The following is a 27,088-nucleotide window of genomic DNA, read 5'->3' on the forward strand; positions in this document are numbered from 1 at the left end:
GAAACAGTGTAATTTTAAATAAAATGGGCCTGTTCTCAATGAGGAGTCCTCAACTCTAGGATGTACTTCCCTACTTGGTCTGTCAGAGCCTGGATTTTATGACTTTTAGAGCATAATCTGTGTTTTTTCCACACTTTTCTCAGGATGGCAGTGGATGGTTGAGTGTTTTTTGTAGTTGGGAGAGTCCTTTGACATTGAGTCGTTTTGTAAATGTTTTTATTTAATTATTATAAACTCTTCTGTCCGTTCCTCTGTTTTCCATTTGTTGACAGAATTGAAGGCCATAGGTTTCAGATGAAATATTGTTTTTTTAATATATTTCAGTACAAAAAAGTTTTCATTGGCTTTTTTCCTTGTACTTGTCAGTCCTTCTGTTTTTTTATAAATAAGAAAAAATATTTGTTCTCCTCAGGTCTTTTTGTCATTGGTTTATTGTGACTGACAATTTTGGATGATGTCCCTGATAGACAAGTGCCATTTGTATCTTCTTTTTTCCCCTTCAGCTTTAGTGGTCATAGAAAGGTGCTTCAAAGTCTTTCTGCTGGGGGAGGCCTCTTGTCCTCAAACAAATGTAGAGGGGGTTTGGCTCTCCCTGTTTGGATGCCAGAACTTCATCAAATTTCCCAAGAGAAGCACAAGAAATCCTCAGATTAGAGGATAATACTGAGTTCTTGGTTCCTGCTTTTATAAAGAAGCACATGCATCATTGTTTGTTTTACTTTAGCTGTGGTTACATATATAAATCAAATACTGAGTGGAATTGATACATCCAGGACTGTTCTTCTGAATCCTCTCTCCCTTTCAGCAGCACCGCTCTGTATATGTTAAAGTGAAACAATGATAAAACACCTCTTGAGTCCACAGTAGTGTCAATGTCGCACCTTCTGAGGTGAACATTATAGCCTGGTATGAAAAAGAAATGGTAACAATGAAAGGTATAATTTAGGAGCCAAGTTTTTCTGATTTTATACACTGATATCAGCTAATGGTTAGTAATAGCTACTGTATAAAAAGATGCATCACTATATAAATATAAGATGACATTTTAGATGAGAAACACTATTTGCATAGGACATTGTGGGAGCATGGAGTGTCTTGATTTCCAGACCTGTGCCCTACCCATTTTGACCACACCACCTTGCTAGGAAAGCAGTGTACTATAAAGATGCATTGATCAGCTATAGTCCATTTCCTTAAATCCTGATACTTATAATGGAAGCTGGAAAAATGACAGTGGCTGTTACCTTCAAAACTGTAAAGCCTAGCAAGTAATCACAGTCTTTGAGGAATCTATTTAATGAAAGACAGCACAGCAACACAATTGCAAATGCAGAGATTACTTGACTCTACAAAAGAAGCTAACGTTATATATATCACACCTAGAAATGGAGAGAAAATAACAGAGGAGACTACATAAAAAATTGCAAGAATTCTGGCATCAAGAAAGACACAAGAAATTATAATAGGAGAGCTACAATGAACATGACTGTGAATAAAGCTCTGTTGGTTTCATACACGCTGTTGGGTTCTAAATTAGCTAGCAACTCTCAGGAAAAAGATCTAGGGGTTACTGTAGACAGTTCAATGAAGATGTCTGCTCAATGTGCAGTCACAGTGAAAAAGACTAATAGGATTCTAGGTTGTATTAAAGAGAGGATAGAAAATAATAGATAATATTATAATGGTCTTGTATAAATCAATGATCTGTCCACACTTTGTGTGCTTTGTTTGGTTTTGGTCATCTGACCTCAAAAAGGATGTTGCTGAACTTAAAAGGCCTGGGAAAGGACAGCTAAGATTCGAAGAGGTTTCAATAGGTTTATGTGGATATGAGATGAGATTTAAAAGTTTTGGACTGTTTAAAAGGAGAATATGAAGAAACATGATAGCATACAAAATAATGAATGGATTGGTAAAAACTGAGCAGGCGTCCCTCTTCAGCTAGTGCCATGACAGAAGAACAAGAGGACACTCAATGAAATTGGTTGGCAGCAAATTTAAAATTAATAGAAGGAAAGATTTCTTTACACAGTTGGTGGTAAATCTGTGGAATTCACTGCCATGGGAAAATCATAGAAGCAAACAGTTTAGGACCCATTTTTAAGGACCCACTGAATAGCTACATGAACAGGTGTCATATAAGCAGCTATACTAACCTAGGAAATATGGTGGAAAATGTTTAAAGGGAAAGCCTCCTGTTTCAGGACCTAAGCTAATCACCTGCAGGGTTTGGAAGGAGTTCCCCTGTGCACTGCTTGCACAATGATCCAGATGCATTTTGAAACATCAAATGTTGACTGGTACTTGAAGCAGATACTGCATTTGATGAAGCAATGGTCTCCTTGGACCTGGCAAATCCTATATTTCTGTGTACTGCAAAATATTGCATCTGCTGAGTTGTTGCTTAATACAGTAGAGGGCAGTCATGAGATAGCATTATCTGCATTACCATTTAACTTTAATTCATAGATAACGTGGATGTTCAGCCTTTCTGGAGTTTAATTAAGTCATTTTCATTGTCATTTGATGGCTTTTAGATTATAGATATGCTGCTTTGCAAACTAAAGGATTTTTCCAAATTACCAAAATGTCCCCATATGCTTCAGAACTATCTATCTGAATTCAGGCTCAGCACCTCAGACTAAAGGCTACCAGACATAAAGGCTTATCCACTAAGGCCTTCTCCCCCTGCACAGCTGTTACTCGCATTTGTTTCAACCCTAGCAGTTGTGGGTTCTGAACACAGGCTGTTAACCCCATGATGAAACATTCCAGCTTGGATCAGCCCTTTGGCCCTGGCACATTGCCTGCATGCTTCATTTAAGGTGTTATTTAGTTCTGTTCACACTTTCGCTACTTTTAATTTTTTTGCTTTATCTCTTCATTTTTTTTTTCCAGGTGTTTCACTGTGTGCATTTTGAGTGTCCAGCACAAAACAATGCCCACAAGGAAGAGGGTAATGAGGAAGTGGCGACAACAGAACTGGGCACTGGCACACAACAGATTGTTTCTCGCCCAGTTCGAGCCTCAAGCACCAGTTCTCTGCACTCCCTCACTGGATCCACCTCACGTACACATGCTCACCAACCATAAAGGAGAGTGGAACGGAGCTTTTGCAGTCTCCATGATGCTATATGAAATTATTCACAACCTTCTTGTACAGGCACCTTTTTTCTTGTTCTCTCAGTGAACAAAGGGGACCATGCCTGGCAGCTGGAAATGTTGAAATGGAAAAGGCTTTCCAAGGACACAAAGGGGCTGCTTCACTCTCTTCAATTTGTTCAAATCAGGCTGGTCTCCGGGGGGATAAAATAGGTCTTCAATCTATATCAAGTCCCCCATTAACACCCTACCTCTCTAATCTAACCAAGGAAAGGAGAATGGAAGGAAATAAAAGGCAGAGTCACATTGGAATACAAAAATGGCATATGAACAGTAGACTGGAAGGAATATAAATTAATTATTTGTTACCTTAAGGCACCTATTAGGAAATAGAATGTTTATCTTTATGGCATCACTATGGAAAATAGATTGTTTTTATTTTTTTAAATTATTCTTAATCCATATTACTTTGTAAATTATAAGCTGTATTCTAAATCATTTTGACTCGATGTCCGACTTTTCCCTTATTTTCGGCTGTAGTACATACAGTACCATAGTTTAGGGAAGTAACAGACATGTATATCATCTGGTCTGACAAGGAAAAAACCCTCATGATAAAAACAAATCAATTTATGGATGCTGTATTTAATTCTGACTTTACTTGAATTGTTGAGTTACAAAATTGTCATTTTTTATCTATGTTCCAAGTTGGAAATTCCTAGTCAAGCTTCCAACTTGACAAGCAGATAACTGTCTGCTTAATTTAAAGATGATTCTTCAAGTTTTACTTAAATTTCTACAAAAATTATTGTAATTTTTCAAATTTGTTGTTTGTGTTTAGAAAAGCAGAATTACAGCTGACCGTTGACATGCTGCTGATCAGACTCAGCAATACAAAAATGAGAATTTGCAGTCAAAAATTTTTTAAAGAAAATAATAGACTACAGTGTTCAATAGGGATTTAAAAGCCACTGATAAGCTTTTCTCATAATCTTCATGGAAAAAAATTAATTTAACTATTGTGGTTTGATCTGACTCTTTATTGGTTCTTGCTTTAGTAACTTACATCTCAGTGTTAACTCTCCTTTGTAACTTGATCAGATTATCTGCTTTTTTTCTTATCTTGAGCATTTTCACATTGTGATCATCAGGATTCTCTAATCTCCAGTACATGTGATTTAGCAAAAGCTCCGCATCTCACTGAGCTTGCCAGTGTGGGAAGAAGAGGTTCTGGTTTTACACACAATATTGATGTCATTTGGCAAAAATAAATAGGAAAGATTGATATTTCTCCTGAAGTACCTGACCTTTGGAGCATCTACTGTCCAAGTTTATCGACCTGGAATTTTTTTTCTGTTGGTCTAACATACCTTTGCCAGAGCAAAACAAGATGACAAGTCAGAGTTAGTCAAGTCAAATATGATTTTCCTCTGCTTGAACATAACGATATAATGAGTTATATATCAATCTATCACACTGCTTAACCTGAAAGAATTTCTTTCTGAATACCAGTTGGGCTAAAAGCATGAAGGAACAGATAGCATGGTGGCTACAAAACAGCAGAGACTTGACAGAGAAGAAAAGAAACACTTCCTCTTTCTGATATATTTCCTGTAAAGTTGAATAACTTTGGCAATCTTATCTTTTTTTCCTTATCACCAGACCCATCTTCAGTCTTTCTCATGTTAGCCCCTGTATTCCCTCCCCAAACCTTTTGCCCCCATTGCCTGAATCAAGATGGTTGTCATTGGAGATGCATGGACATTACATGATACATTTTATTAAGTGTCATGGCTACCCCTCACAGTGCTTAGTAGTGCTTCTGTTAGTCTTAAAGGTGCCACAGGACCCTCTAGTGCTTAGTAGAGGTTCTCTGCATATAGAATGTTGCTCATGAGCCATCAACTAGCACTGGCTGCTGATTACCACGTTTGTTTAGCAACTCTTAGCATAGTGGAAGTCAGACTAAGTATTGGGTACAGAGCCCTTTGATTAACTTTAAGTACAGAGGTAGAAAATTTTAGACTAAACTTTTCTTTAAAAAGAAACAAACAAAAACCCCATGACAATTGTAATCTTTGCTGGACCTTTTGAGTTGCATGGAGCCTGTCTTGTCTTTCTTGGGTTGATCCTTCAGCATCAGAGTTGGTGACATTGGCAAGAGACTACAAATAAATTTACAACTAATTTCACCATTCTCAGACGGCAAATAAACAAATTACATCATTTTCCAGTTTTGTTAGCTCTAATTGCCACCATTGTAGGGAGTGTTGTAACATAAGAATGAAATAGATCTGTATCAATTGTCCCTGGGTTTAGACTCTTTCAGGCAAAGTGCAGGATTTTGAATGTATACTTCCCAGACATGGACAATTATTTTGTAGAATACAGCTGAGCCAAAAAAAAAGACCCTTTAGAAGCCATCAGTCTACACCCCTCCTGTCATTCTCTCTGATCTTGCCCTCTAAGGCTTCATAGATCAAAGACATCTATATAGTCTAGATTTCTTATTACATCTACTAGCCATCCAGGCCTCTATTCACCCCAGTTCTGGGACATGAAGAATTTGAAAGATTAACCTATAGCAGAGTATATGTGAGAGATTCTCAAAGCACAGAGCAACAGGACCTGTAGAACTTCAAATATCCAAGAAAAGTATATGTGAGCCACAGCTGAGGTAAATTATCATATCCTTCCTCACAAACAAATAGGAATTTTTTAACATTATGATTCCCAGTCACATCATGCCTCTTTCACACACCTGTTAGTCACCTCTCTGACAATTATTTGTGCTTTGAACCTGTCTCTGAAGTAAGTCATTGTGTCTGTGTTGGCACAGAATTTTCAAACCTTTATAAGCCAAAATAACCCCACTTTCCATTTTGTGGTTTGAATCTTTTAGTCTTGTATAACAAGAATAATGTTAATGCTTTGGGAGTTGTATGTTATTGATCATCTCATTTTTGCTCAGTCTTTAAAACCCCCATAAAATCTACTGATTGCCTGGTATGCTCTTCTGCCATGAACGTTCTCTTTTAATATAATGTGCCAGTGGTGAGGTAGGAGGAGGGCATCACACAGAATTAATTTATATTTTGGTATAAATGTCCTCAGCTTTTTCCAGTTTTTTTTTATATTTAGTTTTTATATATAGTTTAGTTTTTCTTCATTATGGGATTGCTGCTTAATTGAATTCTGGTTATTCATGTATGATTTTTGTCAACCCTGCTCTGAGTTTTTAGCTTGTTTCCTGATGGAAATAACTAAAAGCATAGTTGAGCTGCCAAGATGTACCATTAAAAAGTGTGTCACTTCAGGATGATGGGATATATACAGTTACTCTGAACTATATAGCATACATGTATGTTTTATCTGTGACTGAGATAAAACAGGACTGACCAGATGTTCTCTTGTCTCCTGTCAGACTATAAGAGTTTTGTTGTTATATCTCTATGCTAATAGCATTTGTTTATATTCTCATTATAGAGACATTGTTTCTATTTAGCACTTAAATGGACCTTGACATTAAAAATGATAAACTCCACCCTCAGATTTTCCCTATTCTTTTTCATTTCCTCTGTTTTCTCCCAATGCTAGCTTCAGTTTAGACTAGCGTCAAGCTCATGTGGTGCTCAGCAGAGTTACCTTTAAAGTTTCCTTTTTAAATTAAGTGTCTCTTTCTTCCAAATATATTAAAAACACTTTTATTCCCAGAAATGTGTGGCATCAAACCAAACCATATTTTCAGCAAGAGTAGGCTGTATTTGTAAAACTGATTTCTCTGGGAAAATGAGTTTTTGAATTGAGCAAAAATTGCTCAGCTCTGTGTTCCAAACCATTGTCAAGCAACCCTACAAACAAGCTCCTGAAAGATCAGTTTAGACTTTCTTTAATTTTAAAAAGCAACAAAAATATAATTTTGTCTTTCTCTAGCAAAGGAAACTAGTGTACCACTGAAATAAGCAAGTATTTTTATTTTTCCATGGAGGGACATTTGATAATGCAGAGGCACAGTTTCCCATTTCATGAGACTTCATTAAGAAGTTCCTTTTGACAATGAAGCAATGTGGTAAAAAGCAAAGAAAATTAAATTTGTTTTCTTCTAGGTATTTGAAGTGTGTACTTTTTATTTTTATGTTATCTTCTGCAAAAGTGACATGTTCAGTTTGAACTATAACAAAACAAGTGAATCCAAGGCCGATGTGAGATGGTTAGCAGAGAGGTGAAATTAGCCTTTTTCATGTAGAGGGAACTTGGTGCTTCAGTGCAGTTGGCTTCCTCTGGAGCTCCATTTATTTCTCTTTCTTTAGAAATCAATTCTGCAGGTTTGTCCTGACTACAACTCCCACTGGAGTTCAGTGCTTATTAGTGCTGTGTAAAATTCTAATGCAGTTAATATATCTTCACCTTAATGTATTTTGATTATTATAACATTAAATTAGAGAATTTTCTGTATGGTATCTGCCCACTGTCAGCCACTCTTCTGATGGCCAGGGCTCCTGCTGTCAGCCATGCATGGGGCTGAGGGCCAGGGCTCCCACTGTCAGCGCCCATCTGATGGCCAGGTTCCACTGTCAGACCCACACATGGCTAGGCTCCTGCTGTCAGCTGCCATACTGACAAAATTGCAGTGGAAGCCTAATATTGGAGAATCCACAATTTCTGCAATATCACAAGTTAAGTAGGGCCTTAGTCATGATGTTGGTAATTCAATACTGTAGGTATATGAAACTGATTTTTCAGGGTTTCTTCAATTGACAAAATATGAAGTTTTACTATCTACAGATCATTTAACAATATTATGCATAGCCAGAGTCAATGAAGAGACTAGAAGGTAAAGTTACTAGAGTTTATTATTGCATTGTTAGTAGAGCTACTAGTTCTGTTTGACCAAAATGTATGGTATGCCCACCCAAGAATATAGAATATGGAATCAGAGACTAGACTAACTCAGTTATTGAACTTTTCTGGCAAATGGGACTTTTGTAATTATTTTCCTTTTAGGAAGTATTTGTTGTCTTTATATAAGTTTTGCAAGGTACTCAGATACCATTGGGGTAAAAATACACTTTTAGGTAGATATAGTAGTGATTGTGGTAGCCTTTGGAAAACATCAAAGCCAATAAAAACAACAATCTTGTGCATTCATGAAGTCAAATTAGCTGCCATGGTGCAAGGACATATTTTAGAAATATTAATTTACAGGTTCCAGAGTCTAGGGCCTGATTACCCACTGCCTCCCAATTGTGTATCTATTAATGATTTATTTAAGCTACAGTCTTGATCTTGTAGGTTAATTGATTGCCTGCTCATTTGAGTTAACTAATAGAATTGTAAAGTGCAGTGGTGGTGTAGCCATGGTAGTCCTGGGATATTAGAGAGACAAGATGAATGTGGTAATATCTTTTACTGGACCAACTTCTGTTGGTGAAAGAGACAAGCTTTCGAGCTTCACAGCACTCTTCTTCACGTAGAGCTCTGTGTAGCTCAAAAACTTGTCTCTTTCACCAACAGAAGTTGGTCCAGTAAAAGATATTACCTCACCCACCTTGTCTAGACAATTGTAAAAGTTAGTCTAGACACTCCAAAAACCTGTATTCTAAGAGACAAATGCTTGTTTCTGGTCCCGATCTCTGTGTATCCTAAAGCGGGGGAGATGGACACACTAGACAAGCATTAAAATTTTGTTAGTGAACTTAGACTAATAAGTAAATTGATGAACGTGAATTACAACAGGATCAGGTACTCTGGTCTAAACGAGGCCTTGCACCTGTGCAAGTGGGCATAAAATGCTACTATTGTGATTTGATAGCATATTACACCCTTTTTATGGTCACTTAAAACTGATGTACACAAGGTGTGAAACAATGAACATTCAGTCCCGGGGTGTTCATGCTGTGCCCAGTTGAGGGATGTTTGTAATTTGGCTGTAAGTAACATGCATAAAATAGGGCAAATTGCATATATCCATCTTCAAGACAATAGTGCAGTCCACAGAGACTACAGGTCCCACTTGGCTCCCTTGTATGCTGTGACCTGTTGTGTCCCTGTAGTGAACGTCCATATTAAAAATTCGGGTGTTTGTGGAAGTGTGCAGGCTGTGCTTTAGCCAGCTCTCCTACACATGATTTTTGTGAGTGCCATTTGGAAATCCACAAGCACTCATTAGAAAGCTTTGACTGATGAGAGTAAGAGTTGTTCCCACATCTCACGGCAAAATTGGGTCCTTTGTTTTAGATTTAAGATCCTTCAATAGCAGTTTAAACTTTTGAAATTGCCATGTAGCTTATCTTAGACAAAGGGAATCCAAGATGACAACTGTGATACATGGCATTCTCATGGGGGGAAACTGAAAATTCCTGCCATTTTCCCATAGGATGGCTACAATTTACAGCTGATGGAAGTTCAGTTACACATCACTTATGTTTAGTTACTCATGCATTTTATTACTGTAACATATATGAATGGTGGCAGTAACTGAATAACAAACCTTACTCAGAGTAATAATACCCTGCTGGCATTAGTCATTATTAGCGAAAACAGAGAATTATCTCTTCCCCCACCTCCTCACCCCCAGTCTAATAGAATGATAATTACAATTTTTTTCAGAGCATTGAGCTGTATCCCTTACACAAGTGTGCTGGGAATTGCAGTTCAGACTGCATCAGGTAAACCACTAAAATCCTAATATAGGGAGTAAACAGGAGCCCCCCCGCACTGTTACTACAGGCCCTGAACTGTAGTAGAGGCAATGGAAGTACTGTGGGATTGTGTTGTTGGTACAATATATAAACTAACAATGTATCCCCAGAACTTTCACTAGAACTATTTCCTTATTGATCACCTCAGTCCATCCATTATTTGTGTGCAGTCCCAATGAATCAAACCCCAGTTAACAGAAGGTAAGCTTGTTTCCCAGGATTTTCAGTGCTGTCCAGTGAGTAATGAAAGCTTGCAGAAACATCAGCAACACTCTATGGTATGTTTCTGTGAGGGTTCTGGGGCATATACAGAACTGACTTAAATATCCTATCAAACAAAATGCTGTTTATCTGAAGGTGTCAAATGTCTCCTGAAACCTTTGGATAAGTGGGGTTGTACTGTACTTATTCAGACCAGTGCCTACACCTTGAGGCCATGTGCTATGTAATCTGACTCAATAACAATTATTGCAGTTTCTCCCTAAACAAACACTAGTAAACTTACACACCTACAAGGAAATGCAGTAGTTCTTTTTCTTGGTAATATTTTGAGACTATACAAATACCTGTAGTCTCTGTGTGATGCAGGTGATTTATGATAAATACCTAGCATGTACATACCTTTATGTGTATAGAGAGATGGTATAAAGAGTTCCCCTTCAATTAATATTCTCCTTTTATGAAAACATTTAGATATTGTGCTTCCCTCGAAGTACAGTCAGCCACTAGAACTGTTGTCTGGCACCTTCTACATATGTTTATTGCTCTTTGTTTAATTCAGCTGCTAAATTCGTCACAGGAATTTCTCATAGGAATTTGACACGTAGAAACTACACTTTCAAAGGAATCACAAATGGCTTCATTACTACGGTGTTGAAGCAGGTTCCTTCTGCTTTCTACTTTTTGGGACTATGTGGTGCAAGAGGAAAATATAGATGTGACCTGGAAAAAATAGGATTATTATTAAAAGTGGGCAGAGATGCAGCCTAGGGTGCAAAGGGAGCTTCCAGTAACAGAGTAAAGCTAGATGCTGGTAGGAGGACTGGGAAATCCAAAACTTCATAATCTGATACAGAGGGTTGATAAAATTCTGCTTTGACATTTGTGTTTGTCCACTTGTACTCATTATATAACAAAGACTTTATTAACGTTTCCTAATTTGGGACTATTGTACAGATAAAATGCAATTTACAGGCATTAGAAGGTAAACATTTTAAATGTTACAAAGAGATATTATATCACAAGAGTATGGGGTTTAACCTGGTTAAGAGTATACCAATCTTATATTAGAGAGTGCTCTCATAATGAGCCGTCTGATGATGAGATTGTAGTGTAGTTGCAGACATGCACATATATACTTTCTATAGCTTAGAAAGTGTATGTAGATGTTTCATAAGTCCATGTCACCACAATCCTGAAATTCATTTCAGAGTCTGGTTTTTACATATATTCTCGTTCATATTCTTTTCTTTTAATTTCAAGAATCTTATCATCAAGATTTTGTTGCAGAAAGGATTGTAACAAAAGTGAACATAAAGCCATGGAGAATACACTGTAAGGAACAATGCAGAAATAGTTTCTAGGGAAAAGGTTCAGTGGGGATGCCCCAGGCCTACCAGCTCCTCTTTTTTTCTCTACTCACTGCTCCTGTTCGTTTTCTCGTTTCTGCACCTAACATATATTTTTCTGAATGATGAACTAAAGGGACTTAGCTTTTCACCTCTCTGCCCCATACCTGAGTAAAGTATACAAATCCCAATTCATTAGAATCCAAACTTATCATGGTGGTTTTGTGCATTAACCGTCCTTTGCCATCTTTCCCCCTTTACCAGATTTCTTGAGAATAGGCTTCCATAGCTCGGTTCTAAACTACCTCACACCCTGTTGTGAACAGAGATGCGCTGAAGCTAAAATACTTGCTCTGTGATGGAGCTGTTGGGTGCTCTTAAAATGCCCATATAGATGTAGCTATACGAGCCTAACATGCAGTGATTTCATTTTTGGGAATACTGCCCCCAGAAAGAGGTATTTACTGGATGAACTCAGAGCCACACCCATTCAGTCCCATACTTGTCCCTCATTCCAAGTGGAACCTTAAGGACATCGCTTCTGACAATGGAACATGCGAAGCAAAACACTTGCCATATCAAATCTCCTCTCTGTGTTTGAAGGAACATGACATTTTCTACAATGGACTATTGTAGCCCATCTTTAACTGTAAAACCCTTATAAAAATTGCTGCATCAGCCCTTGATGTCTGGCTGTGAGAAGGAGCTGTGCAATTGTGGTGATCTGTGCTGATCATGTAAGAGTAATTTCATCCACAGCATGCTTTGATGACCTTGGTGACATATTTTATACTGCAATTTATGTGCATTGCTAACCATTTTGACTAATTAGATTTGAGGTAGAGCCCCAGTCCCAGATTGTACTGCAGTTATGCAATCAATAACTTTGGGAATTGTCTGGTCTTGTAAGTTATGCATTGATCAAGGCAGCAAACTTCTTTAGTACTGATTTCCTTGCTGCTTTGGGAACTCTTCACCAGCAGATATGTACGTTACCAAACAAACATTTTGTAACGTGGAATTTTCTGTGAACATTTACATCCTTGTACGTTGTCTCCCAGAAAGTGTGTGTATTAGTAATGAAGGATTTTAGAATTGTAAAACTGGTATAAGACAATCCAAGCATGCTCCAGAATGTCTTGTATTGAAAGAGGATGAAAAAGCTGATTACCTGAGGATTTTGGAGAGCTAGCTCTGGATTTCTTTTTTTTTTTTTTTTTAAGAGTTTCAAAGAGGAGCAAAACTCCTCAGAGTGAATGCCAGACCAGACAATGCTCAAAGCAAATGTAAAGTTGAAACTGTTATGCTTTGTATTTATTTTTTAGTTTGTTTCCTTTAAAATATATATGTTAAACAAGAAGAATATATATATATTTACAGTGTTGAAAACTAGAAGTGCACCTCTACAAGGTGATGTGAATGTGATTTTAGGAATAAAGTGATCTTTTGTGCTTAATCTCTCGTCTGGAGTTTTCGTGAAAATAATGACCAGTTTTGACAAATAGCGTCTGGTGCTATTACATGTTGTGTCTGTGAATGGAGGTAGTCAGGCAGAGATGGGCAGAATTCCAAATTAATGGCAAGGCCCATTTTGGCATATAACACAAAATACAAGTATTCTGTTATCGAAGTGTGAATCTCTGCAGCCAATGGGAATGTTGAGTTCAACAGCTGTAGTACACAGTCTCAGTGCACTTTTGCTTTTACTACCAGAACATACCATTGTAGTCTCTGGAGGGAAAATGTGTGAGAACAATGCAAAAGAAATTGGGATTATGTTCTGTATCTTATGAAAGAATATTCTATATTTTACCAAAAAAGCGAACCTTTTCAAATATGGGTACCTAAATGTTGGACCTAAATAAAAATGGTTTGCTTTTTCAGAGGTGACAGTTATCCTGGAACTCCGTGAAAGTTGTTGGGTTTTCAGAACTTCTGAAAAATCAGGCCAGTTTAATCTGCAGCCCTAAACAGGGCTTTAAATGCCTAACTTTAGCAACCCCAGGTATAAAAATTCTGGTTTGTGTGCTTTGAATGGATTTCAAAGAGCCCTTCGTCTGATAGCAACTAATGCTCTAGCATCAGTGATTAATTCCATGTATTTTACGACTGTGGTGGCTCTCTGTGTATGGAGAACTCAGAGTTTTACTGGTTGTGGGGTGCTTTGCTAGTTTTTTGTCTTCTCTTCTCGTACACAAATATGCAAACCCTGTTGCCTAGATAGTGCAGGGCTCAGATTGAGGGGGAAAAATAAGTGATGTTACTCTCCCAAAATCTGCACACAACCAGGGCCCCACCAACTTATGACACCAAATTGAGACCTGACAGTAAATGGTGCAAATCCATAGTATGATCAGCACTCTTCTTGATATTTACATTGTTAGGTTTTGAATTCAGAGTAAACATAACATGGACATTAGTAGGCCAGTTCACACCTCTCAGATGTATTGTTGCAGGAAGATATCATTGCATCTGCTTTAATTTTATTTTGTTTGTGGTTTTTTTGTTTTGTTTTTTTTTTAGATCAGTTTTGCAATCTCATGTGCTTCTTTTAAAGGTGAAAGCTTATATTTTGGCGCACAAGATACCAGTTACCCGGCTCACTGAACTGTGGCAAACTGACCTATTTTGATTCCTGGCACACTGATGTTATGACACTTGACTGCTGGAATGGTATCTGTCTAATGCAGGATTGGCTAAATGCAGGCCACAGAGTTCCACCATATGATCTGAATCACATCCCAGTGCAATCAAGAGGGAGCATTGCATGTTGGACAATTAGTCTGCACAGTCTACACCTCCATATTTAGGAAAAGATAACTTCATTCTGCTCCATCTTGGCAAATCAGGGGTAACTCTTGAGGCTTCTGGGAAATTCCCAGTGCAGCTTTAAGGCAAATTGGATATACTTGATATTGTTACCCCTTTTTGACCTGAGTGGCTATTCAGAGTTCTTGGGGATGTTCCAGTTGGGAGTAGAAATTGATGACGGAGTCTGGTATTTTCTTTGGTGCAGCCTTGTTTATTTATAAGGAATGTATGAAGTCTTGCTTCTCCAAACGCAGCAGAATGCAATGGCAAAAGGAGTAGTTTCTTAACTTACAGGCCCATACTTCTTTTCAGCCAGCATTCTTGACTTGGGTGGGGGATTTGGATTAATTAATCCCTACAGTTATGTTTATTGAAGTCTGTGTTCACACCCATCAATCTCAACGTTTTAATGCAACCCATAACAAGGTTTCACTCAGCTCATACAATATAATGCTGCCCATCGCAAGTATCGCATACATGAGTATGAGCAGGCAGAGTAGCAAAAATATCCTTCAGTATGAAAGGAGGAAGAAACCTAAAGAAGGACAGTGCTGAGGAGAATGTACTCAATTTCTCACTGCTCAGGGAAGATCCCAGCTTGCTCTAGTAGTCTCAGCAAGGTCTTTATACTGGTAAGATCACCATCTACTGGTAGGGATCCAAAGAGAAAATACAGGGGAAATGCTGCTGAGTTACCAAATGACAGCAGAGTGGAGTGGTCAGCTTTGAAACTCTAGCCTGGAGCCTTCTTCCAAAGTTTGATTGTAATATTTTCTTTACATTAATAGATGGTTACCAGGAAACATTTACTAAAGGTGAGATCTGCTAGGATGTGAAAGTGTCTCATAAAGGAAGAGACGTAAGCTCCATTATGTTGGCCATTTAAAACTGTGTGGGGCAAGGCAACAAAAGGAACAATCCTGCACTAGTTCCGCAGGACAGGAGACTAGAAGATTGGGCCACATTCTAGCCTGGTTCCATGTAAAGAATCAATAAGAGTCTGTCACAAATGTCCAAGTTAGACTATGGTCTTACTTGTATTTCCCTGCTTATTAGTATCAGTATTAAATAATAGCCCCAGCTATATAATATGAAAATGGAAATGAATACTTTTGTTGCTGGTACATAAGTTTTCTCCAGATGAAATCCACTAAGAGGATGCTGTGGCATTGGCTTGCTCACTCTATATAGGGAAGTAATGTCTCTGCAACTCAGCCAGTTAGAAGAAATGTGCTTTTCAGATGATTGTGAACAGGGCCGGCTCCAGGCACCAGCTTACCAAGCAGGTCCTTGGGGCGGCCACTTCGGAAAGGGGCGGCACGTCCAGCTGTTCGGCGGCAATTCGGCAGACGGTCCCTCACTCCTGCTCAGAGCGATGGACCTCCCGCCGAATTGCCGCCGCAGATCGCGATTGCAGCTTTTTTTTGTTTTGTTTGGCTGCTTGGGGCGGCCAAAACCCTGGAGCTGGCCCTGATTGTGAAGGACACATATATATGGAGATATACCTATCTCATAGAATTGGAAGGGACCCCAAAAGGTCATTGAGTCGAGTCCAGCCCCCTGCCTTCACTAGCAGGACCAAGTACTGATTTTGCCCCAGATCCCTAAGTGGCCCCCTCAAGGATTGAGCTCACAGCCCTGGGTTTGGCAGGCTAATGCTCAAGCCACTAAGCTATCCCTCCTCCACCCAGTGAGTGGTGTGGGTAGAAGGAAACCTCCATAAAATCACAGCTTCTGCTGTCATTTTGTCCTTACAGTTCTTCAGGGGCTTATACATACTTAAAAGCTTTTTCCAATGGATAGTAGTATTACTGAAAGCTGGACAGGATGGCACATGTCCTCTTCTGGATGCTATGGTAACCCTCATCCTAAGGACTTCCCCTCAGTAGAAGTACTGTTCTCTGATTCCAGGCATCCCTGTCTCCCTCTGACTGGAGGCCACCCGAAGTAACAGGATGGAGTAGACTAAATACAGGCTGGAAGGTCAGCTTTTTAAAAGGTAGCTAGAGAAGATTTTTGTGGCTGTTACACTCTGGTGGTGCTAATGCCCCTGAATTAAACCAATCTGTGAGCACATCATTCCCTCAACTCTTGTGGTCTTGGAAGCAATGGCCCAGGCATAAATAAATGAGCCTAGATTCTGAAATACTAATTCCCCATTACCTCTTCCTTATCTGTTCAGACCAGTCCCAGCCCCTGTGACTCACTGCAAGAAATCCAGTGCTCTTCAGGCATTTGTGGGGATGAGGTTTGACTGACTGTTAATGTTCAAGAATTTTATCTCTTTACACTGAGTTCACAAATAATCTGTTTCATTGATGATGATGGGCCAGCAGTTGTGGTTCCCTGCACGTGGCTGGAGTGATTAAATCCTCTTCTCAAAGAGAGATGTTGCTGTTCCGTGCATGCCTGTATTAATACTGGCAACCTCTGTCACATAAACACCTGCTTCGTGTTCACTTGTAAGCCAGGATATTTCCTTTTTCCTTTTCTAACTTACTTACTTTGAAAATGAATCCCCTGTGGTAGTTTGTCACCAGGGCCGGCTCCAGGCACCAGCCTACCAGGCATGTGCTTGGGGCGGCACCTGGAGCGGGGCGGCGCTCAGGCCCGAGAGCGGGGCCGCGACTGGGCTCGCCGCTCTCCCCGCGGCGCTCCAGCCGGCCGCGGAGAGCGGGGCCGCCCTCCCCCGGCGCTCCGGCCGGCCGGGGAGAGCGGGGCCGCGGCCGGGCTCTCCGCCCTCCTCCCGGCGCTCCGGCCGGTCGGGGAGAGCGGGGTCCCGGCCGGGCTCTCCGCTCTCCTCGTGGCGCTCCTGCCGCCGGGTAGAGCGGAGCCACGGTGGGCTCGCCGCCCTCCTCCCGGCGCTCCGGCCGGTCGGGGAGAGCAGGCCCGCGGCCAGGCTCGGCGCCCTCCCCTGCCGCGCTCCCCGCCGGGGGGCAGGGGTGGGGGGGCGGCGGGAGGCTTTTTTGCCTGGGGCGGCAAAAAAGCCAGAGCTGGCCCTGTTTGTCACAGGGGAACAACTATGCCAATAAGTCACAAACCATTTTCTCTCGGCTGTTAGAAGGCGGGATTGGGAGGAAAGGACCCTCTGCCATCCATCAGAGAGTGATCCCTTAGTCTTATCAACTTTTGCTAATACAAGCTCATTGTATGTGGAAGGGTTGTAAGGGATCTTGGCTGGTCATTTTAGATTAGGTTGGTATGATACATAATCAAAGTGACACTCTAGTGATGGTGGTAAGGGCCTTTTATTGGGTTAGGGAGTTAAGGCTGAAAGGAGCTGATGAAACACAAGCATCCCTGCACTGATCTGTGTTTAATAAGCTTGTTCTCACTAGCGATGATCAAATCTTAAGTGATGTGATGGTTCTGTTCAGTTTGAAATTCTTGTCTAAGCATCTAACACACGTTCATCTTGGTTTATAGATTGTTGTCTCAGTCAGGTGTGACCAAACTATAGCCTGCAGTAAAAATGTACGTCATGGCAACACTCATTTTTAATGAAGATTTTGGAGACAGCAGGTGCTAGCACTCATTGCTGTGTGGAGCCATGTGGAGCCCACATTCCATGCTGGGCTTTGTATTCCCCACAGGTCACACCTCCATGTAAAAGGTGAGGTAGCAGCAATCTGGTTGTATTTTGCCAACTATCTGCAGCCGCCTGAAGCCTAGCAAGTTTCCAGTTTAGCCTCCCGTTGATAGAGTTTGGGAGATCCGTAACTGAAGTGGCATCTCCATCTTATGGCAAAGTTACTATTGATGAGTTCTGTCCTTCAGAAAACACTATATAGACATTAGACAACAGTCCCCATATGAATTCTACTTCTGGGAGCCTAGAACAGCAGCCTTCACAATAATTTTCTTTCTTTGCATGCAAATTAAATTGCCCATGTTTCTTGAGTGATTCTGACTTTGAGGCTGACAGGCAGTTCATGTAATGTTAGCTAGTTTTTCCAAGGGGAATAATTTTATTCACCTGTCTCCTGCTCAACCATGTCCCCACTTTCTTTCCCCTTCTCTTCCGCAGGCACGTGACTGGAGTGCAGCACAGACACTGTTAACAAAAAGAGATCCTTTGTACAATGGATTTTTTTTTATCATGAAAGCTAAAATATTTAGGTTTTTAGCTCACTTAATCATTTTGACAGATGACAATACTAAGTACCATCACCAGACAGATGACACTAGACAGATGACAATACTAATCCTACAGCAACTTCTCAAGGGAGAGTCTTATTGTAAAAATTGACACATATTGTACCAGGGTGCACATAATGCATTTAAAGTGCTGCAGTTTGCTGCTTCACACAGTTTGGTACATCTCTAGGTCTTTATTACTCTTGTGTCAGAGTTTCTGCTAATCTCTGCCATCTCCAAGTTTGGGTTCTGGTAAAATTGGCAGATCCTTTATGTCAGCCCTCACTATTGGGGCTGTTGAGATGGTGATTGATAGGGAAAAGCACAGATGTTTGCTTAATGGTTATTTTCCCAGGGGCTTCTGTCAGAGCTGCTGGCAGGGGGCGGAGGGAGAGTTGCCTTGGATCTTGCCAATTCATTTTCTCTGAGTGATAGGCAGGTAAAGCAATGTCATTGCAAAGTCAAGGTTGTGTAACTTGTCTCCACTAACCCATTTTACACCATCCACGAAGCTGTTGTTGCCCGCTTCTTCACCAGTCTATTGCTAACACACACCCTTGTCTAACTCCTGTCACAGTTTCGAACTACTCACCCAGGCCTGTATCCAATCTTACTGTACATCTTCTTCCACCATCTGAATACCTTGGTATGTTGATCAGATACATCAGAGGTAGAACAGGAAGCAGCAAAAATTGGATTGAGAGTAAATGCAGAGAAAACCAAGATTATGAAAGTAGGAAACTGGACAACAGGTGCAAAGATATACATGGATAGAAAAAAAATCAAACAGGTAGAAGAGTTTTCTGCTATCTGGGGAGTGTGATGACATCTGAAGTTGCTGCAATAAAGATATTCATATGAGATTAAGGAAAGCAAACACCACTTCTGGAAAGATGAACATCATCTGGTCAAACAGAGGTCTGCATACCAAACTAACAGTCAGATTACACTATGTGACTGTAGTGAGCACACTACTATTTGGAGGTAACACCTGGCCGATGACTGTGGCTAACAGAAAGTGATTGGAGGCTGCCCATCACAGATGCTGAGGAAGATATTATGCATTTAATTAAAAGACAAAATGTGAGAGTAAGGGGGTTGACAGAGCAGAACATGTTAGAAAGTATCATCAAAGAAAGAAGGCTCAGGTAGTTGGGACACGTACGTTGTATGGAACATGGGAGAATATGCTAAGCATGTATTGAATTGGGTACCAGAGGGAGGAAAGAGAAAGTGAGGAAGGCCAAGAAAAAACTGGCAGAAAACAGTGAGAGGGGGTATAGCATGTGCTAGCATCACCTGGAAAGAATTACCACAACTAGCAAGTGATCATAATAAATGGAAAAAATGGACTGCCAGATGTGTCAGTGGCACAGGAAGGACTAAGATCAAAGTAAGTTAGATAGGTTGGTGCATCACAGAGCAAATTGTGCGAATTCTTAAACTTACAGAACTGCATCCAGAAAGAACAGAGCAGAGTTGCTGACACATAGGAGCATAGGATTTGTGCAACCACATCGATCCATTGGTCTATCCAGTCTGGTATCTTGTCTCTGGCAATGACCAATGCCTGGTGCTTCAGAGGAAAGTGAAAGATTCCTGTAACATACCTGGCCTATTGTCCAGTACTGCCGATGAGCGGGAGGGATGTCAGGGGCAATCCCCTACAGAATAGGGGAAGGAAAGAGAGATCTATGTGTACACTTAAATATATTTTAAGATACATAGATATCATGGTGATGGGCATAGTATAAAAATATTAGATAAGCAGAAATGCCTCTTTTACCTCCTCAGGGGATCAACTGATGCTCTGAAGCATGAGGTCTGTTGACTCTTTTCTTAGCATGCTTAACTGCAATTATTAGTGGTCATAAAACTGGGTTGCAGCTTCAGAAATCTAGGTGACTGTGCTCCTGTGGTTTCACTTGGGGAAAAGGGGCATCAGTCTGGACTATAATGGGCTGTTCGTTGTGTTTCATGGATTACTTGTTGTGGCCACATGTTGAGTTGCTTTTACCTCTCGTGCAAACTTTGATCTTCCATATATTTGTTTTTTTCCTGGCATTAAGATTTATTCTGTGACCTGTGTAAGAAGCACACAGCCCTAGCTGGGAACTGCCTGAGCCTTGCTGATTCCTGCCATATGTTGACTTATTCTGAGATATATTTTTTTCTTGATTTCTCTGATATATTCAACATCACAATCCCCATATGGTATTTTGTAGCTGCTGCTTTGAGTATTCCAGCAGGAGTTTATCTTTTGCTTTTCAAAGGTTTTTCACAGGGACTATCCTTAGCAGATCAGTGTTGTGTGCCTGGTTCATTTAATTATCCTCCCTAGTTCTAAATGCATTGGGGTGCTGTGTTAAATTGCTGAGAGTTTTTAAAGTTGAATATTTGAACACTGAGAAGCTGTGGAAACAGCAAAGAGTGAATAGAAGGCATCAAACACTGAACAGGAGCGTTCTAAACTGAAGTTATCCCAAACAGGCTGCTTAGTCCTCCCATTAATACAGCTGTCTGTGAGGCTAGCAGACCAGGTGCCAGCTCATGCCCCTGACCCACGTCTCAACTGAACACTGACAAATGCATCTCTGGAATCAGTCTGGCTCACCTGTGTGTTAGTATCGTTAAAATAGGTGTTAGGATTATAAAAATGCGTTTAGGGTTTAGTCTTTATTAAATGCTTGCATAAAATCACTTGCAACATGTATATCCCATGTTATAAGATAATATTTGAGCATTTATATTGTAAGCCTCTGTAACTATGTAAATCGCCAGACAGGAAAGAGACATTGGCTGTGTGAAATGCGGTCTCCAACAGATGGTGTTATGTCCTGCCCAACAGGGAAGACCCATCAACACCAGACAAAGTATTGTGGAGCATTAAAGAGGGCAAAAGACTTTGTTGACTACTCTCCCCTCCCCACCATGAAAACAAGTCAAGCAAGTGAATCACTCCCATCAGCTGAGTTTGCAGCTCAAAGCACACAACAGGAAGGGAATAAAAACCCCTAACAAGAAGGAATTGCATCTCTATGCTGCTTGGACTCTGGAGGGGGAAGGTTTTCTAGGCATAAGCAAGGACATATAGAGATTGCTTATTATAGAAGCTTCTGTTACCTTTTGAAATTTAAGATCATAAGTCCATTTGTGTGTGCATGTTCACCTGCTTAAACCTTGTAATTGATTCTCTTATTTTCTTTTCCTATATAGTACATCTTTAGATAGTTTATTATAGGATTGGCTACAAGCATTGTCTTGGTGTGAGATCTCAAGTGCAATTGACCGGGGGTAAGTGACTGGTCCTTTGGGTCTGGGAATAACGTGAATATTGCTGTGATCCTTTGTGTAAGGGACCATCTATCACAAAGGTAAGCTTACCTGGGTGGCAAAACAGATCGGAGTACCCAGTGGGACTGTCTGTGACTCCATGTTATGGCTGCTATAGTGCATGAGGAGTTGATAATTTTTGGTTGGTGAAATCTAAGTATAGCACTCCCAACCAATTTGGGGCTTGTGTCCTAGTACTTAACAGTCTGCCCTGAGGTTGATACTCATGCTCTTGAGCCACTGCAGGACAGCTTGTCACTGCCATGCACAGATTTCCTCAGCAAAACTTGGGGAATCATAGTAAAGAGGCTCCCCAGCAAAGTGACTAGCAAGTCTTTTAGTTTAGGATATTTACAGCATGATACAAGCTTAAGAATAGTGTGCAGATATTCCATAATGGAGACCTCAGAAATACCTAAGAGAGATTGATTTACAGTGCCACCCACACAAGATGAAAATAAAGGGGTATCTGAACTACACTGTCAAATCTAGGAGCTTAAAAGATTTTTAATAAAGGAAAACATCATTTCAAATATAATTCCTTGTAATATGGTAATAAAAAGTTCTCTTCACAAACCTGGGCATTTCCCTGCTGGCTCACTGATTCCATCCTGAAGAACACGTGGTTCTTTGCTAGGTCGTGCTGTAACAACATGACCTAATGCCATTTATTCTGATAGAGGAGGGAGCATATACAGGCCTGCTTAAAGCTGATCCAGCAGCATACAGCAGCATCCTGTAAAGGCAGCAATTCATACTGACGATGAGTTCCAAGACAAAGGCATTCAAGGAAATATAGACCAACTAAGGCACTTGGGATGGGAAGGGAGCTTTGAGATAGTGCAATGACTTTTCACTGCTAGAGAACAGAGTTTAAGCCAACTTAGATCACAATGAAAAATGAGTTTGCTGGTTCATCCAAATACACCTCTACCTCGATATAACACTGTCCTCGGTAGCCAAAAAATCTTACCGCGTTATAGGTGAAACCACGTTATATTGAACTTGCTTTGATCCGCCGGAGTGTGCAGCCTCCCCCCCACCCTCCCGGAGCACTGCTTTACCGCGTTATATCCGAATTCGTGTTATATCGGGGCAGAGGTGTAATTAATAGACATATCACAATACAGCATGGTATGGTTTGAGGTATCTGCTCAGGATGGGAATTACAGGGGCATATGGTTGCCAGCTTAAGGACTAGAAAATTTCTCCTGTTTTTTCAAGTTATTAAAGGGAATACATTTGATGCCTTATATAATGACATCACTGATGTCAACAAACAGCACCATGAGGGACGTCACCATATAGGTTGTCAGGCAATACAGTACGGCGTATCAGCAATGATAAAACATTGTAAAAAAGAAATGACAGCATGAGAAAAATTGTTTTGCATCATTGTACGTTGTTTTCAGGGCAGTCCTGGAATGGGATAGCATCCAAATAAACCAGGAGCCTCCTGCACAAATTGGGAATGTTGGGTATACAGATGTTGCAGGTGAGGAATGAGGTTTAGCCTCAGAGCTAGGCTACTTGCATAGTTCCAGCCCATACTTTCTCCGTCAGTCCTTCCGTTTTCTAAAACGCCACATGAATAAAAGAACAAAATAGAAACAAGGGTCTAGTAAAAGATGGTATCGGAGGGTCTCTTCTGGAATAGTTGGTTGGTTATAGGTATTGCACTTGTCACCACTGTTATACAAGCTTATACAAATGGAACATTTCACACACCTTTCTTGACAAGTAGGGATACAGCTGTATGAATAAATTAATTTATGGGGAGAGGGCTTTGTATGAGTCAGCTCCCCAAGTCTCACAGATGACTGGCAAAGTCTCTATCACAGATGTAACAAGGCAGCTCAAACCAGCAGAGACCTTACTTTATATTTACCCACAATTCCTCCCCCCATATAAATCACAGAGTTTGGTGGTGAAGTTGCACAAATGTGATCTATTGTAAATCCTGAGTTTTATACTAAAGTTACACAGTAAGCTCCACTGTATTACACACTAAATCATGTAGTTTTATCAAAGAAGTTGCAATATCAGCCGCTTGCCTGCATTGTTTGTATTTATGGGGAGCATCCATCAGTGAGAGATAAGGTCAGCTCGCTGTTGCTGCCGCCACTGCCCAGAAATGGAGAGGGCAGTGATTGCTCAGAATTTCTCCCCCACGCTCTTTGTTTCCCCATGTCATGCAGGAAACTAACCCTGGCAAAAGTGATGAGAGGAGCAGAACAGTCATTGAGAAGTCCCAGGGGCGTTTGAGGGAAGCTTCTGATCTCATTGTAACTGCATATTCCATTTAATCTTAGTGAAACCTGTTATGCGGTTTACTGTCAAGACACTCAGATGGAGATGAATATGCCATTGATGCCTAGCTGGATTTGATAGGTGGGATAAGGGTGCAATTTAAAAGGATGTGAAGTAATCAACACAGTGCAGAAATGTCTATAGTTTAGAAATAAACAAAATATTTGAAAATAAAGACCACTGTAACAAGGGAGGAAATGCCAGCATCCTAACAAAAGGCACAACTGCGCTGTTCCAGGACTGCCTGAGAGGCGTAGATATAGCAGACTATGTACAGTTTATAGAAAAGGTCTCAGATCCTAGGAGCAGTGGATAGAGATCCACTTGCAAGCCTTAACCCACCGGGTGGGTATTTAAAGTAATTAAGACCAAAAAAACACTAGGAAGAGACTCTGGTGCTCAAATATCCATGACTCAAGCTGAGCTTATTATACTCAGTCACCTGGGGAGTTAATCTTTACGGGTGGGTGACAGAGGTGGCTGCTTAGCAGATGCCATGAAAGCAGGAGAGATAACATAGTCTTCTACCTTTCCCAGTTCCTTCAGTAAAAAATACTGATATATATACCATCTGTATAGCACCTCCTTTCCTCCCCCCGCCAATTGGCATGGGGTCCTGTAAATATAATTAAAACTTGGCATAAAACAATGCATTAAAAATACTTTAAAAGCTCAACACTGTGGCTTAAAAATATGGTCTTCATTGCTAACAGTTTAACCACTTACAGCCTAGCACCTTTAATTCCAAGACATGCCCCAGAACGCTTTGTACCAGAAGCAAACCACTGTAGAAACATTAATTAATGAAACCCTGTGATATTCTGTAAGTCAGTATAATTTCCCCATCTTCTTCATCATCATCTTATTATTATTATTTTATTTTAAATCACCCAAAAGTGTACTGAGTACCTGGACAGTGAAAATCAGATTACATGTCCCTGCCTCAAAGAGTTTGCAATCTAATCTCAGTCATGAGGTCATAGAGGAGTAACAAAGTAGTAGATAAGTGCTGGGGAAGGAAGGATTGGGGGAAACCAGTAAGATTACATAGTTAGTCAACAAGTATTAATAATGAAAAATAAATGTATGTCTTTGAGGCTATGTTACAGACCTGGTCACTGAGTTGTACAAAAATGAAATGACTTACTGAAAGATCTCTTAGGCGACAACAGGAATCACAAAAAACACCAGTTCCCTTCATAATATCCTGATATGATTTCAGTTTTAAATCTAAGGAAAGCAGCCAGTCCTCACAGTGCTGGGTTGGCCCTGCATACAGATTTGCTTCCGCGCACTGACAATTTAGCTTACTTAGCTGGGATGTTGATTTTTTTCATTCATATCTAGAGGCAAAACAGATTATGATGGCTGCCTTTCAAATAATATGTCTGTGGTTCAATTCCTGTTTCTTCTGGATGTCCCTTATAACAGGATTTAGAGTCACTACAGCAGGACTTTGGCTCTGCTAAGGAAACAATGAAGATGTTTAAAGTAAGGCTGTGTCGCCAGTGAAATGCTCAGACTGGGATTATGCTTCCCCAGAAAACAGCCCAAATCTGTCCTGTTTAGGAGATGGGAACTGAAAGCCAACAGCAAGGCTGGTAAGGGATGTCTGTGGTGTTGTGTGACCCTGCTGAGGTAGAGGGTGGTGGGGAGGGTGTTGCTGCTCAGAGCAGGGCATTTACTGTATGTTCCTGCCATCTCCTCTCCCACCCCCACCCCAACCCCACACTCCTGGCCCTTTCCATTGCTCTCCTGGCTGATCCTTTTATTGCACACACAACCACTGTATCTGTTGAACTGTTCTGTTGGCAGAGCGTACACCAGACACTAGGTTCTCCCAGGAAAATGGCTGCCGTCTGATTTATCCAGGAGAAATGAATGTTGGTATCCCAAGATGGGGGCAAAGTATTTTCCCGTGAGCAGCATTGCTCAGTTTGCCCAGTGAATCTTGACTGACCAGGTCTTTAGGACTGTAATCACCAAATTCATGACTGCCTGAGCCTGTGCAAGAAGATTCATAGCTGGCAAATGTGCTCATTCATTCATTAAAAGAAAGAGTGAGCTCAGCACAGTAAAACTGTCATCACAGCTAGGATGGGATGGCAACTGCTAGTGTTATTAACAACTGGTAAAAATATGGCCTTGTAATAACTGCAGTGAGGCTAGTGTTCATTAATGCCTGACGCTAGAAAAACCAAGAACATAACACCACCCTTTTGTATTTCTTTCATCTTCTGTTAGGTTGACTAACCTACCAACCAACATAAGGACCTATAGGTGGAAGTATCTGGACTTTGAGAAAGAGGAAGCAAGGTCTGATGGTCTAAACCAAGAAACTGGAGCCAGGAAGTCCTGAATCCGAATCTCACTTTTGCCATTGACTAACACTGCACGGGTGTAGGCAGGTTACTGATGCTCTCTATGAATTAAATTTTCAATAGGTTTGAACCCAGGCTTCCCCTCTGGTAGGGGAAGCACCTGCAAAGAGAACTGAAGGAGCAAAGCAACTTATTGGCATGTCTAACTACAGACTGGTACTTGCAATAGGGTAGTTAGAGGGTCAAGTACAATTTGTGGGTGCCATATAATTGCAGATGCAAAAATACCAGCTTATATTTTGCAGATACAAATTATACTTGTCAAGGGAGGGAACCATTTGGAAAATTTGGCCCCATACCTGAATTTTGCCATCTGTGAAAGGCAGTCTGTCTGTCTATCTTGGTTTTCTAAGCTGTCAGTCATTTAAACATCACTGGTAGGGCAGCTATTTAAAGACTGGTTAAAAAGGTCAGTCCAGTGTCTTGAGATCATTGCTTTGGGCAGTTAGCAAAGTCATAGTGCAGCAGATCATGGAGTTGACCCCACCTGTGAACAAAAGCTCCTGTATAAGTCTGGCTGTGTCCTTCCACAGGCATTCTTTAGTCTCTCTTGTGGCAAGTGACCATCATAGGTGGCATGGAGAGGGACTTGTGCTACTCAGCCAGTGATTGGGATAGAGGGAGAAGAGTGTTTTTCACTCCAAACATGGCTAGATGGAGGATTCTTCATTCTGAACATGTTTGTGGGGTAAGGATTTCTTAGGGCATGCTGTGGGCCTGGCTGGAGAATTAGGAAGGGAGGGAG

General features: G+C 40.6%; 1 protein-coding gene across 1 annotated transcript in view; it reads left to right on the plus strand.

The window, feature by feature from the left end:
• BTBD9 (BTB domain containing 9) overlaps positions 1-8,486 on the plus strand; it is a 298,931-nt gene extending 290,445 nt beyond the window's left edge. The window contains exon 11 of the mRNA XM_026649595.1: positions 2,899-8,486. Coding sequence (XP_026505380.1) covers positions 2,899-3,093 — 195 coding nt within the window. The 3' untranslated portion in view covers positions 3,094-8,486. The remainder of the gene's footprint in view (positions 1-2,898) is intronic.
• The last annotated feature ends 18,602 nt before the right edge of the window (positions 8,487-27,088 follow it).

Source organism: Terrapene carolina, unplaced genomic scaffold (genome assembly GCF_002925995.2).
Source record: "Terrapene carolina triunguis isolate 2854851 unplaced genomic scaffold, T_m_triunguis-2.0 Scaffold85, whole genome shotgun sequence".
Taxonomy (NCBI): Eukaryota; Metazoa; Chordata; order Testudines; family Emydidae; genus Terrapene; species Terrapene triunguis.